Source organism: Seriola lalandi, unplaced genomic scaffold (assembly GCF_002814215.2).
Source record: "Seriola lalandi dorsalis isolate HSWRI2012SDOR001 ecotype SW California unplaced genomic scaffold, Sedor1 jcf7180002054932, whole genome shotgun sequence".
NCBI lineage: Eukaryota > Metazoa > Chordata > Actinopteri > Carangiformes > Carangidae > Seriola > Seriola lalandi.
In genome coordinates, this window is record NW_019525484.1 from 311,467 (window position 1) to 324,902 (window position 13,436).

Below are 13,436 nucleotides of genomic sequence, written 5' to 3' on the forward strand. Positions count from 1 at the left end.
CTGTGGCTGCGGCACGGGTCCAATAGAACTGCATTATGGAATGATATGGAGAGTCCATTTCTATATAACGTCTATTTTGAGATGAAAAGTACTTTTGGTTTTTCATTGAGAACCATTCATTCAGCCAATGACCTAAAGGTACAAGTCGATCCGTATCATTGACTCAGCTGTTCCTTCACCAGGTGCTGAGGTTTCTGAGGCAGTGTTGTCGAACCTTGTGATACATGATGCCTCCTGGAGATGTTTCTATTGGATCGCTGCTCTAATTAGCTGCGTTGCCTTTTTTCTGTGGCAGATATCAGTCGTTCCACCTCCAAAAAAACCGACAGCAACAGTCAGTTTAAATGTACATTTAAACTGACACTGGAATGTGTACATTAAGGGATAATGGCGGAAATAGTATGATGCTGTTACTGAGTCAGAAAACTAGTGGAGGAAGGAAGTAGATGTGGATGGATGAGTCAACAAAATGTCAAACTCTCTGCGTCCCGTTTCATCCAGACAGTCTATGTTAATTTACTTTTATTGTGACCATGAATGTTCCCCGATCTTACCCAATAGGGTTGTAAGGATTCTCCGCATCCACAGTTTGGATCAGGTCTTGATTTTTGTTGTGGTTCCATCATCTGGTATCAGATTATGGACATTTGTATCGCAGTCTCAGTCCTAGTTTCAGACTAAAGTGAGCTGATGTTACCCAAGAGAGAAAGGGAAAATGACCACAGAGAGATACAAAACTACAAAGAGAACAAAAAACTATGAACATAAGATGACAAAACATAACTACAAAGACATGGAAAACAACTTCCAACAACACAGGAAAACTACAAATTACATAAAACAATTATAAAGACAGACAATAATGGCTAAAATGGAGAGACAAAGTTACACAGAGACACAAAACGACCACAGAGAGAAAACAAAAAACACCTTCAGAATGACGACAAACAACAAAAAGGAGACATAAAACAACAACAAACAGACACAAAATGGCTACAAAGAGACACAGAGACACAAAACGACCAGAGAGAAAACAAAAAACACCTATAAAACAACTGCAAACAACATAAAACAACTACAAAGAGACACAAAATTACTTCAAGCAGACACAAAACACTAGAGAGGTAAAATAATTATAGTCTATAGTAAATACATAGTGTGTGCACAAACTCTTTACAGTAAATAAGTGTGTAAATGTTGAGTGAGAACTGATAAAAATGTAAAAAACTAGAGATATGAGTTTTTCCTCCAAGAGCAGAAATATTACACCCAACAAGAGCCCATGCATCCAGGCCATCGTCTTTCCCCTCAAACAATCCCATTCCGTGATAGGAGGCGAAGAACATACAAGAAAGCATACCGTGAAGTCAATTTCCCAATTATGTTTCATTTCCTGTCGAGCCAACACACTTTTACACCGTCATAAATCATAGGAAATATCAGTCACCATAAATCATACATGGAGATTTAAATCAGCTGTTTGTATAATCCGCTGCCTGTATCTCAGATGGGCTAATGTGTGGAAATGTGTGATAATTAAAGCCAGGCGCTCCCTCTGTGGGGAATAGTGTTTCCCAATGTCCATTTAACAACACTCTGCTCAATACCTCCTTCAGCTTGTTACAACTGGGCTTACAGGGCGGCAGTAGCACAGATGAATTATGGGACCCGTTGATAAAGACCTCAGGAGTTTGTGATCAGAACTTGACTTTTGAAGGATTTTGAGAAAGATGGTTGAAACTCACTTTTATTTTTAACCTAAATAGAGTTCAATGTATCGTGCCATGATCAAATCAAAATTTTAATTGGTCCAATTATTGTGTTTAAAACTAGATACCTGCAAAGCTAATGACAATTCCATTAGCCTTAGCTGACCTTGTGCTAATTAGCAAATTTTAGCATTCAAAAATGCTTGAACATGGTTAACATTACACCCACTTACCATTAGCATGTTAACATTGTCATTGTGAGCATGTCCCTGATGTTAGCATTTAGTTCAAAGCTGCACTGTACCAGATACCTGCAAAGCTAACTACACTCCCATTAGCCTCAGCTGGATCTTGTGCTAATTGGCAAATAATTTTAGCATGCTAAAATGCATGAACATTATACCTACTTAGCATGGTGACATTGTGAGCATGTTATTGATGTTAGTATTTAGCTCAAAGCAGCATTGTGACTCAGTTCAATCTCAAATACCTGCTAGCATGCTCTGGACCAACATGGAGGACTAACTGACGACCAGATACCTGTAAAGCTAACTAATCTCCCATTAGCCTCATCTTGACATTATGCTAATGGAAACATTTTAGCATGCTAAAATGCTTGAACACGGTAAACATTATACATACTTAACATGTTAACATTGCCACTAGCATGCATGGCGACCAATACTGACATCCATAGAACCACACTGCTGTCCAAGTAACATGCTCAGCGCTCAGAAGCGATATGCTTACATGGATATTCATCTCAGGGTGAATTTTTAAAATAGGTCTCAGGCTGGGAAAACAAACACTCTGGATACCTCTTATCTGCGACTGGCATTTGTTGCTAAATTTAGGTCTGTCAAGTCTGAGTGAATGGGTTCCTTTCCGCATCTGAAAAGAATGAGCTGATTGTTAACCAGCACACAAATCACAGGCGCCATAAATCTCAGTGTTAAACCAAACATATGTTTCATTCAATTCAAACACAAAAAAACGAGATAAACAAAATATAAATCTAAAGTTTACACCTCTAGATGTGATAATTGAACCTGAAAATGTGTAGTTTTTGAGTCAATGAAAGTAAAAAGTTCCCAAACTCTTTAAAACTTGAAAGTGTGGGCAGAAGAGCTGTAGTAGGATTAAAAGAGCATTTACAGAACAGTGTTGATGTTTTCAAGATCCTGTCTTGAGAGTCGGTTTTAATACAACTGTAAAATGTCCTCAAACGGTCTGCAGTTTGTAAAACTTAATCCACGATTCCTGATTTGAAGCAGCAAGATAGCAGCTAAAAAGTAATTTTTTTTATGACTCCAGTCCTGCTCTGCCTCTCCCCACCTTCGCCTTGTCAGTTCAGGTTTTGAGAGAGGGGGCAATACCGCTGGCATGCCTCAGCTTTGATTAAAGGAAATGCTTACATCACTCCGTCTCCAAGAGAAACAAGCCATTCGCTCTGTGCAGATGGCTTCGTCCAATGGCTGCAGAGCTTTACGAGGGGCAGACAGACAGGTGCACTCGCCGCCGACTGTATGAAACACAGACAGAGACGTGTTGCTGCTGTTGTGTGTGTGTGTGTGTGTGTTACATAGCAACAATAAATCTGCACAGCTTTACAGATTGTCAGGTTCTCCCCTCAAATCCTGTGCTCTTAATGAGTTAAGGTAGGGGTTCTTAGTCTGCAGATCAGGGTCCAAAACGGGGCCGTGAGGCTGTGTCGAATGGGTCATGACCTCAGGAGTGTGACGGTATCTTTAAACAGACTGGAAAATTTACTTTATTATTTGGAGTCTGGGCTTTAAAAGCTTCAGAAACCCCTTGACAAAGTGATGAGACACTTTTCATTGTATTAAAACCATTTCACCACTTTGTTTCCTAGTTGGTTCCCAGTATCATTAACTTCTTTCCTCTAAAATACCTGGTTGTTTCTCCCTTCATTTAAGTATTAGTTGTAGTCTGTAACTATTTTTCCATCAGCTTATTTATACATTGAAACTGCCCTGTAAATTTCAGGCTGTATTATAAAAAAAACAAACATGCGGTACATACTGCACATCTGAATCATATTTACAGGGTAATCGAGTATCATGGACATGTGCATGCTTTAGGCAATTTACAGACATCACATTACATAACTTTTTTTGGCTGGTTCAAATCATTTTCAAACATTAATGAGGCCATGGCTGAGGAGTTGCTTCATGCAGCTTTACTTTAAGTTAGTATCAAACTCTCCTGTAGGTTTTAATTCATCCGTAAGAAATAGTTTCATTCTTCACGGAGCTGTGGTCAGCCTGGATTCACAACACTCACAGTTCCTCTGAGGAAAATATTAGAGAGAAACTCCTCACACGAACCAAACTGTCCATTCATATGTTCAGTATGTTTGTTTTTCAAAATAAATATAACCAAGTGAAACAAGCAGGGAACAAAACAAAGAGATAAACAGCTGTAAACACATTTTCTTTCGTCACTGTAGGACAGAACTACAGGTTCTTCTAAGCCAACAGGAAGTGAGTGTTTTAGACTGATCCTGGGTAATAAACACTGTTAACTTATAGAATCAAAACTCTTTTTTTTTTATCTATTTATATTGTAGTTTTCATTTTTCCTTACACTGGGTTCAAATTTTCCAGTGTTAAGTTAAGTTAAGTCAATTTTAAGGTATCAAGAAAACAGTACTCTCGGTTAATGTGACTTTTTAGTGAAATTGTGTTATAAAAATAGATCTTTGTATTGCACATTAACTGGATATCTACCCATTTGCAGTGTGTGACAGTTGTATTTGTTTGTACTGTTTGACCAGGCTGCTGGTGAGAAAGAGATTATAATCTTAATTAGATTTTTACCTGGTTAAATGAAGGATATAAACTAAGGGTATATACATTTCCTGTTGCTGCTGCTTCACATTAAAAGCATTCCACTGGTGAAACACAGGTAGGCTTTTATTGTGAAGCTTGTGTTTGATTACTGTGAGTTTGTTTGGCTGCGATGTAAACAGACACGGCAGCTGCTCAGTGACTGTTTGCTGTAGAAAAACATGACAGATGCAAAATTATTACCACACAAACAATGGTAAAGAAATGCCGTCTTTAATACCTGCGAGCTCGTTTTTCATCACGTCGCTTGCAGCGGTTCGTTAGAGACAACCAAAGAAACGCTGACGATCCAAATCAAACGCAGTCATTCTCGGGTTAAATTGTGATTTGGCATCTGAAAATCTTAGAAATTCCTGCGATAGTTTAGTCTACAGAGCCTTGTAGGGGGGCAAAGGTTCAGACTGATAGGAGTTTGGAGCTCAGTCAATTAGACATTTTTTATTGAAGAGTAGTTTATGCAACTTTCCCACATTTGGAGCAGGTCAGATTAGCACTTCATCACTGGCTGGTATTTATACATCAGAAATTCTTCACATGCTTTACAACAAAAAAAAAAAAGTCTGGGATAAGGCATACAGACGACTCCTCATTGTACATGTGAACGGGCAAAGGCACAATGGCAGATAAGTGCTGGAAAAAAGGGCATTTTTTTTTTTTGAGTATAATTCACTAATGTTTCAATAACATTTCTGTTACACACAAACTTTTTACACCAATCAGGAACGTACAGTAGATACAGATCTGAAGAGAGATAAACAAAAGAACGGGCAGCAAAAACTTTTCATCTGACAGTGTCTCTGTTTGTTTTTTCGGCTTCTCTCGGACGCACCACCAGCATCAACGTTACACACATGTTTCAGTGAGTGGGCGTCAAAGAGCATCACCTCCACGAGTTTATCTTCCTCTGTTTAGTCTTTAACAGTGTCTAACAGTCTTTGGTATGCAGTCTGTTAGTCCACTTGAGTGTGAAGAATGATGTCTGTTGCATAGCAGTGAGTTCCGTCACAGTCAGCTGAAATAACAACTCTTTTGCTCAGTGTTGATCTGAAAGTTACTTAGAGTTTCTCAAAGGTTAACAAACAAGAAGTCTGTCTTCCCTCAAAGTGAAAGGCAGGAAGTGTCTTTCCCTCTCACCTTTTCTTTGCTACCTGCAGCCGCACGCCTCCACCACCATGTCCTCGTACTGCTTGTAGACGACGTTGTTGGACGAGTCGATGTAGAGTATGCTGATCGGCGTGAGTCGCGTGGGGACGCAGCAGGTGGGCGGCGCCGACTCCGGGTCCATGGAGTTGATCAGGGTCTGTATGATGGCGTGGTTGGTGGGCTCGAGGTGCGAGCGGATGGGGAAGTCGCAGGCGCCGTCGCAGTGGTACGCGTTGTACTCCAGCGGCGCGATGATCCAGTCGTCCCAGCCCATCTCTTTGAAGTTCACGTGGAGGTGTTTCCGGTTGCAGCGCGGCCTCGCCTTCACTACCTGGTGCTGGGGGTGGGACTGCGGCTGCTGCAGAGGTTTTTTAGCCCCCCTCGCCGGAGGAGCTCGCCGCATCCGTCTCTGGGTGAACAGGTATTCGTAGACGGTTTTATTGTCATTGCCTGACCGCGCTTTGATCTCATTGTAGAAAAGGTCGCGTTTCTTGCTTTTGCCAAACGCCAGGAAGAAGGCCTTTTCCTTGTTGGTCCTGCCGGGCCGGGCGAACCCCAGAGTGCGCAGGTCCATGGGCCGACCGCCTCGGTGCTCCAGGGCCTCCAGTTCAAAGCACAGCTGCTGGGAGTGCTGGTGCTGCTGGTTTTTGAAACCCTTGAAGACTTTCCACACGTCGAACACTTCCCATTTGCCGCCGAATCCGCTGACCAGATCCTCGATGGTCTTCGTCTGGAGCAGAGCACCCTTTTGTTTACCTGAGGTGCAGGTGTACAGCCTCAGGCACGGGGACGGGCCTCCTCCTCCTCCTCCTCCACCACCACCCCCTTCTCCTCCTCTGCCTCCATCAGAGGCTGTGGATCCCATCGAAGCTTTGCGGGGGTCAGACAGGCGCTTCCTCAGGATGCGAAGCTCGGCCCCCAGGAGCCCGTCTCGTTCCAGGGAGCTGATGTTGAAGTGATACCTCTGCCGTCTCAGCTGGGGCCCGCGCTCGTCTGCGAGGAAGGACAGAGAGAGACAGACACAGAAATGTGAGTTAAAAATTACAGGAGGGCAAACACTTACACACACACACACACACACACACATACACACACACAAGTAAAATCACTCGCAGACACACATGTAACATAAAAAGTGCAGGTGCAAACATGACAGGGGTGAAGGAGAGGCCAGCATGTTCACAGGCACAAACAGATGTAAATAAACACATGCATACACATGTGGCTTTGCAGATATGAAAACACACACACACACACATACACACACAATAATGCTTTTGCAAGCCTTCCCGAAACATCATTGTTAAATCATGTAATATGGTCAGTGAACAGAAAATGAATCTGCAACTATTTTGATAATCACATAACTGTGTTTCTTAGTCACATTTCTGTTTCAAGCAAAACCAAGTCTTAACCCTCAAACAGGCCTTTGAAGGTGTGTCAGAAAACAAGTGTCCTCACTTTTCAAACATGTCCTGAGGATATAAAACTGGTCCTCACAAAGATAGTCATACAAACACAAACACACACACACACACACACACACACACACACACAAAAGCACAAAGACAAAAGGAGGAGTGAACTGAATGGTGTGTAATGTTTTCTTTTGTTGTCAGTGAGGGAAAGCAGTGAACCTCCACATCCAAATGGAATCCAGTAATGACACACACACACACACACACACACACACACACACAGCAGCAGCAGCAGCAGCAGCAGCAGCAGAACTTTCTTCTTCTCACGTCACACACCCCCTGTTCCCGTCCAGCGGGACTTCAGCATGCATTGAAAAGTACATTAGAACCAGACAGGGAGACCACATCAGACTGTAAACAGGTTTGTTATGATGGACCTGCAGCTATTCACCTCAGATAGTCACACACACATACACACACACACACACACACACACACACGCACACACTTTGAACAATCTGATTAAAGCTCACAGGAACTTCACATTGCACTGAAGTGAATTGACGAGGTCTTTGATGAACCCAGAGTGTTATGGTGAAAAGGTGAGTAAATCTGCATCTGAGTGATCAGTGCACTTCAGAGAAAAGGTAGCTGTGCTAATGCTAATGCTAACGTTAATGCTAAGCTAGGTGAGCAGTGAGCAGAAAAACAGGGAGAGAGCGAGAACGGTTAACAGTCAGTCTGTTGTTTCACTGCAGAGCAGAGTCACATGGTCACTGTGAGCGTCAACAAGTAAACAGCGATGATACTCCTGTAACCATGGTAACTGAGGCGACAAGTGTAGCCTCACAATGCTTAGAAACGCATTAATAAAAGGGTAAAAATGCAGGACAAAAATGAACCTAAAACATCTCTGATGAAAACAAGACTAAAAGACTTTTAGTTTTTGTTGATTAAACGTGACAAAATATGAAATTTTAGTTTTGCTGTTAGGTGGATTTCTGCGCCTTATATCACATAGTATATGTAGTGAGTTGCATAGACATCAGGGCCTGGCTGCACAAAGTTTTCTACTCAAATTCTACTTCTCCTTAGCTGAGGGAGTTACTTCAGGAAAAATGTTTAGGCATTTGCAGCAGTGAAAGAGATTTTACAGCTATAACATTCTACTGTTTCCATGGAGACCGTTGATTTGCTGCCATTATCACTAGTGGTACCTGTTGGCATAAAAGAAGTGCGCCGCTATCTCATTCTCCTTTTAGTTTCAACAGGAAGTTCAGCAGACGGTAAAAGATTTCAGTTGACTGCTCACGGTTAAAGGTTTTTTTTCCTGGTCACCAAGCAGTCGTTTTGGGATGCGTCAGAGTTACCTTTAGTCTTTTTCCTTACTTTGGTCACTAAGATCTTCTGTGCAACAGTTAAACTGACTTTGAGTGATTCCATAAGTATAAGACTAAGATTAGGAGAAAACTTATATATATATATATACTTATATATTTCAGAAGACTTACGGCTGTTTTGTGAAGCTGTTTTTATTTTTAAGGAAACCTTAACTCAAACGTTAAGGAAAATCTTAACAACTGTAATTTTCAGTCATGTGACTATAGCTCCTGATCCTGAAACAGTATAATGTCACATGATGTGACTTTTTTCTTTGATTTTTTTCAAGATAAACCAGTAAACTTTATTTGTCATATTGCGGCAGCACATACAGTCATTTAAGGGCTGAACTTCAAACTCTGACTTATCATCAATGTGTTAATGTGACAGCCATGTGACCGTAGTGTGTAATATGACACTAAGATACACTGGCTGACGTTCAGGCAACGTGGCAAACGAGAGAAGATGTAAAGAAAGAAAGAAAGCAAAGGGGAAAGTGAATGTGAACGAGGGAGGGGGGGAGAGATGTGTCAGGCCATCATTTACACCTCCTCCCTGCCCCTCAGCATGCGGAGGAGGTCAGCGGCGATTTGCTGAGGACACGCTAAGCAAATAAAGCCCAAATTAAAAGTACATTAAGTGCTTGAAATGTAAACCTTTAGCGGGACTAGAAACATTCAACTGTGGTCATTAAAACATTGTTTTAAACAGTTTTACACCGTAAAGATAACATGAGACAGGAGGGGCCACCCTACTTGTGGATGCGAGGAGTGTTTATTTACCCTCCTGAGGCCGTATATCACTGGAAGCAGCGGCTCTGCCAGTGAATGACCAGATGGTTGGAAACATACACAGAGACACACATGCACACTTATAGACACCAAAATGCAACAGCATACACACACACACACAAATACATAAGTATGAATACACACATCTACAGGCATGTGCACAAGCGTGTAATAAAGCTTAAAGCCCCTGAAAATCAAAGTAAACATCCTTATCATTCAGCTTGAGCAAATAACCCCATAAAGCTGTTTCTAAATGCTGAGCGGTGCATCAAGAGCAAAAAGAAACCCACAAATACAGAAATCTGTCATGTAAAATAAGCAAAACTGATTCGACTGCTGCTGGAAATTGTTCATTGCAGGAGAGAAAGTATTTGACGTTTGTCACTTAGATGTTGAGACTGACACGTCTCACTCTCAGGGACCTCAAGCAAGTCCGGTTTGCTTCGTATGGCTCTTAGAGAAACCATGACCTGGATGACATGAACACGTCAGCGTTCAGCTTCCTTCGGTAGGAAGTTTAGTCGCCACTGTCTTTGGATTAAAGGTCGCATGTTGTATAAAGGCAGATGTCCATGTTTTGTTTGATAATAGATCAGGTCTAGCTTCTATATTAATACTGTGAAAGTATCAAAGCCTCAGTCCACAGAGAAATGCACACAGCCTGTATTCAGAAACTGAGCCTTAAAACCAGCCGTCAGGACTTCTGGAACTTTGTGATGTCACAACTATACAAGGCCCGCCCACCTGGACCCACCATCCAAACCTTGCAGGATTTGGTTTCTCTGAGTGTTTTTACCTGAAATCTGCTATATTTTGTATTCCATCACTCAGAAACCAGTCAGCCAATCAGAAGAGAGGCTCACAGCCTCCTCTCTTCTGATTGGCTCACCGACCTGTTGTTACTAGAGCTCCAGAGAGAAGCCTGAGAGAGGAGATGTAAAACTACACTGAGATGGTTTTTGGTTCTTAAAACCACAAATATATCTTCTTATGGATCAACACTTCAAAATAAAACACAGAAGAAGAAGAAAATATGGCGCTTTAAACAAACGAGACGTAACGTGTGAGTCAGTGAGCTGTGCAGGAGCCAGGCTAGCTGTTTCCCTCTGTTTCCATTCTTTGTGCTAAGCTAAGCTAAGCTAGCTCCACATCATGAGAGTGATATCAACCTGAACTTCTAGCTCTCCGCCACAAAGCAAACAAACGCACTTCCCAAAACACTGAACCGCTCCACATGCCGGTGACATTTACATGTGTGATAGTTCACTCTGGAGCTCGCAGCAGCTTCCTGCAGCTTTGAAGTCAGTTCCAGCGCAGTTATGAGTAACAGAGTCATCTCTTTTCCCATCGTTCCCTCTGCGTTCGAGCGGCTGACCCTCCTGACTCCCCTCCAGATGCTCTCTCTTGTTCTAACTGCTCTTACCTCACAGACCCACGAACACAGACGTGTCTGCGTTTGGAAAATTTACAGTGTTCCCCGCACCGCCCACCTCCAGGAACCTCCAGACTGGGGTTTGACCTCCCAGTCCTCTCCCTCAGATCTCCCAGCTCTCCCCTCCATGCTCTGCCTCAGTCCCAGCCCTCCGCCTCATCCACATGTCTCAGCACTCTCCTCTGACCTGTCCCTGGATCTAACGCCGCTGTGGCTCCTGTGTGTGTGAGTTTTCCTGACTAATCACTCAGTTAAAGCACCACAGCTCCTCTGCAGCGACTCATATCAACCCAAACAATAAGTAGTTGCAATCCTTAGGCGATATACTTCTTCACAGTTGCCAAATGTCAAGAAGAAATAAGCTCTCAGACCAGTAACATGCACTTCCTCTAATGCTGAGGCAATGGCGTTGACAGACAGCTCCATTAAACAGGCTGTGGTCTATATATCACCTGAATGTTTCCACGGTGATGTTTAAAGGAAATCTTTGAGAAGCACATTCAGTAGGTTTATTCCAACGGAATTAAGATCTTGTGTGTTTGTAGGTTTACTTTAACTGAAGCTTGAATTTCAATTCACAGAAATAACTTAAATAACATGTTGAAGGTGGAAGCTTTTTTCCTTCAGATGACTCCAGAGCCGTTTCCTCTACCTGGAAGTTCAACGTGATTTTAGAACCTGAAAAAACTTTATATGAAACTGTATAAATTTGTGATTCAAAGACTCAAACAACAGCATCAGAAAAACTTGAGGCTGAAAGAGAGAGAACTCACAGAGAGGTTGTGTTTACCTTGTCCTTTATCCACGAAGCTGGTGATGGTGTTGGCCAGACCCGCTTCATGCAGAGCGCTGCTGTTCAGGTCCCCGGTGGACAGGGACCAGTACAGCGACAGCATGTAGTCGTGAGGAATCACCAGCGGCTGCTTGTGATGCGCCTCCCGCTCGCTCAGTTTCAGGGCCTTGTAGCTGGATCCCCGCTGCGCCACCGGAGCCCCGTGCTGCTGCTGCTGCTGCTGCTGCTGCTGCTGCTGCTGCTGCTGTTGCTTTTGCACAAATGTGGGTCTGTGTGGAGGCGCGGAGCGCTCCGGAGCAACAGCTGCTGCTGCTCTCGCTGCAACTTTCCCAAAGTTTCTTCCCGGCGAGCCTCCACCTCCACCTCCACCTCCACCTCCCGCAGCCGCAGTCCTGACTCCTTTCCCGGCTGCATGTGCGCTAAAAGCCGCGGGAGCGTGCGCTTTAATGTGACCGTCCCCACCGGGCAGCCAGGAGCGCGCAGCTTCTTTGCGCCCCAAGCTGAGCGCTCTGTCTCGGTGCTGCTGCTGCTGCTGCAGCTGTGCACGGTACACCGGAACGGCCCCGCCGCGCAGTGCCGAGGATGAGGACGCAGATGCCACCGCAGTAGCTGCGCCTTTAACAACAGCCGTCTCACCCTTGATCAGCGGCGGACCTGCGCGGATACGCGTGATCCTCGCCGGACTCACCGGTGACGGTTTCCACGTCCCAGTCCCGGTCACCGGTTGTCTGCCTGCTGCGAATGTGGATCCCCCGCCGGTTCTTCCCTGGGCTTGCTCTGCGTCCCCGCCGCCTGCCTCTCCAAGCCGGTGGTGCTGGTACTCGCTCGGTCTGGCCCGGCTGAGAGAACCGAGGACGGGGTGCAGGTAAATGAGAGTCCAGCAGCTCAGCAGAAGACAAAGACGCTTCACAACTTTCATCCTAAAGCCCTTTTGCCTTCGGCCAGGCCGTCATCGTAGTAAACCTCAGTCTGTTCAGAATTACTGGACCTGTTCGGTTAAAAGAAGGAGAGGGAGCAGTCCGGTTCGGTCCGAGTCCTTCATCCTCTGAGATTCCTCTCTGCTCTGTCAGAGGGGGGATGAATAAAAAGCGCTTTTCCCATCTGAAATGGACCCTGGACATATGCGAGGCTGTAAAAGCAAAGATGTGGACTATAACTGGGTTTTATTAGTTGAAGAAACAAATCCTGCAAACCCTCATTCTCCCATCCGTCATGTGTAAGAACCATAGTGCTGCAGAGATCCCGCCTGCGAGAGAAAGAGCAGAAATCCAGGAGGAAAGAGTGGACTCGCATTAAACACTCCGCGGCTCTATTCTGCTGGATATCTTGTAAGAAACTTCTTTAAATCCCACTTTTTTTTCCAAGAGAGGCAAGAATGGCGTAATGCCGCTGCCTCCGGTTTTTTTTCTCTCTCTCTCTCTCTCTCTTTCCCCTCAAAGTTTGAACTCCGTCCAGTGAAAATATTTCACTCACACACCAACCTGCAGGTGCTCGAAAAAATCCTCCAACAAACCTGAAGCGCAGGAATTGGAAACGGAATTCCAGAAAGCCGTTTTAATTACCCCGTGATGTCATGCTGTCCAAAGTCATTTAACAGCAATATTTCTTCTCAAATCTTCCTCCCCTCTTTCCACCAATGACTCACTCAGGCTGTAAGACTAAATGGCACAAACCAGAACACCCCCCCCCCAAGAAAGAGAGAGAGAGAGAGAGAAAGAGAGAGAGAGTAAAGAAAAACTTTGCAGTCTGTCACTTGAAGTGAGTCGTTTTTTTTTTCTTCTACTTTCTGTAAACAAAAAGGGGGGGGTGTCAGGTGAAGTCAGGGTTACACACTACACACACACACACACACACACAATACACAAATTATTATTATTATCATTATTCATTTAATAATATC

General features: G+C 43.8%; 1 protein-coding gene across 1 annotated transcript; it reads right to left on the bottom strand.

Annotated features, from left to right (window-relative positions):
• Positions 1 to 4,990: 4,990 nt before the first annotated feature.
• On the bottom strand, positions 4,991 to 13,138 carry gdf5 (growth differentiation factor 5). Its single transcript, XM_023393257.2, has 2 exons — positions 11,534 to 13,138; positions 4,991 to 6,715 (listed from the first exon to the last, which is right to left on the bottom strand). Exons 1-2 carry the CDS (start codon positions 12,453 to 12,455, stop codon positions 5,724 to 5,726), a joined length of 1,914 nt encoding a protein of 637 aa, XP_023249025.1. The 5' UTR covers positions 12,456 to 13,138; the 3' UTR covers positions 4,991 to 5,723.
• Between the last annotated feature and the right edge of the window lie 298 nt (positions 13,139 to 13,436).

Excerpts from the sequence above, each read along its gene's own strand:
- gdf5 (XM_023393257.2), bottom strand. The coding sequence starts at position 12,455 with ATGAAAGTTGTGAAGCGTCTTTGTCTTCTGCTGAGCTGCTGGACTCTC. Across the intron at positions 6,716-11,533 it reads CTTCGTGGATAAAGGACAAG|ACGAGCGCGGGCCCCAGCTG; the intron begins GTAAACACAACC and ends CCTTCCTCGCAG.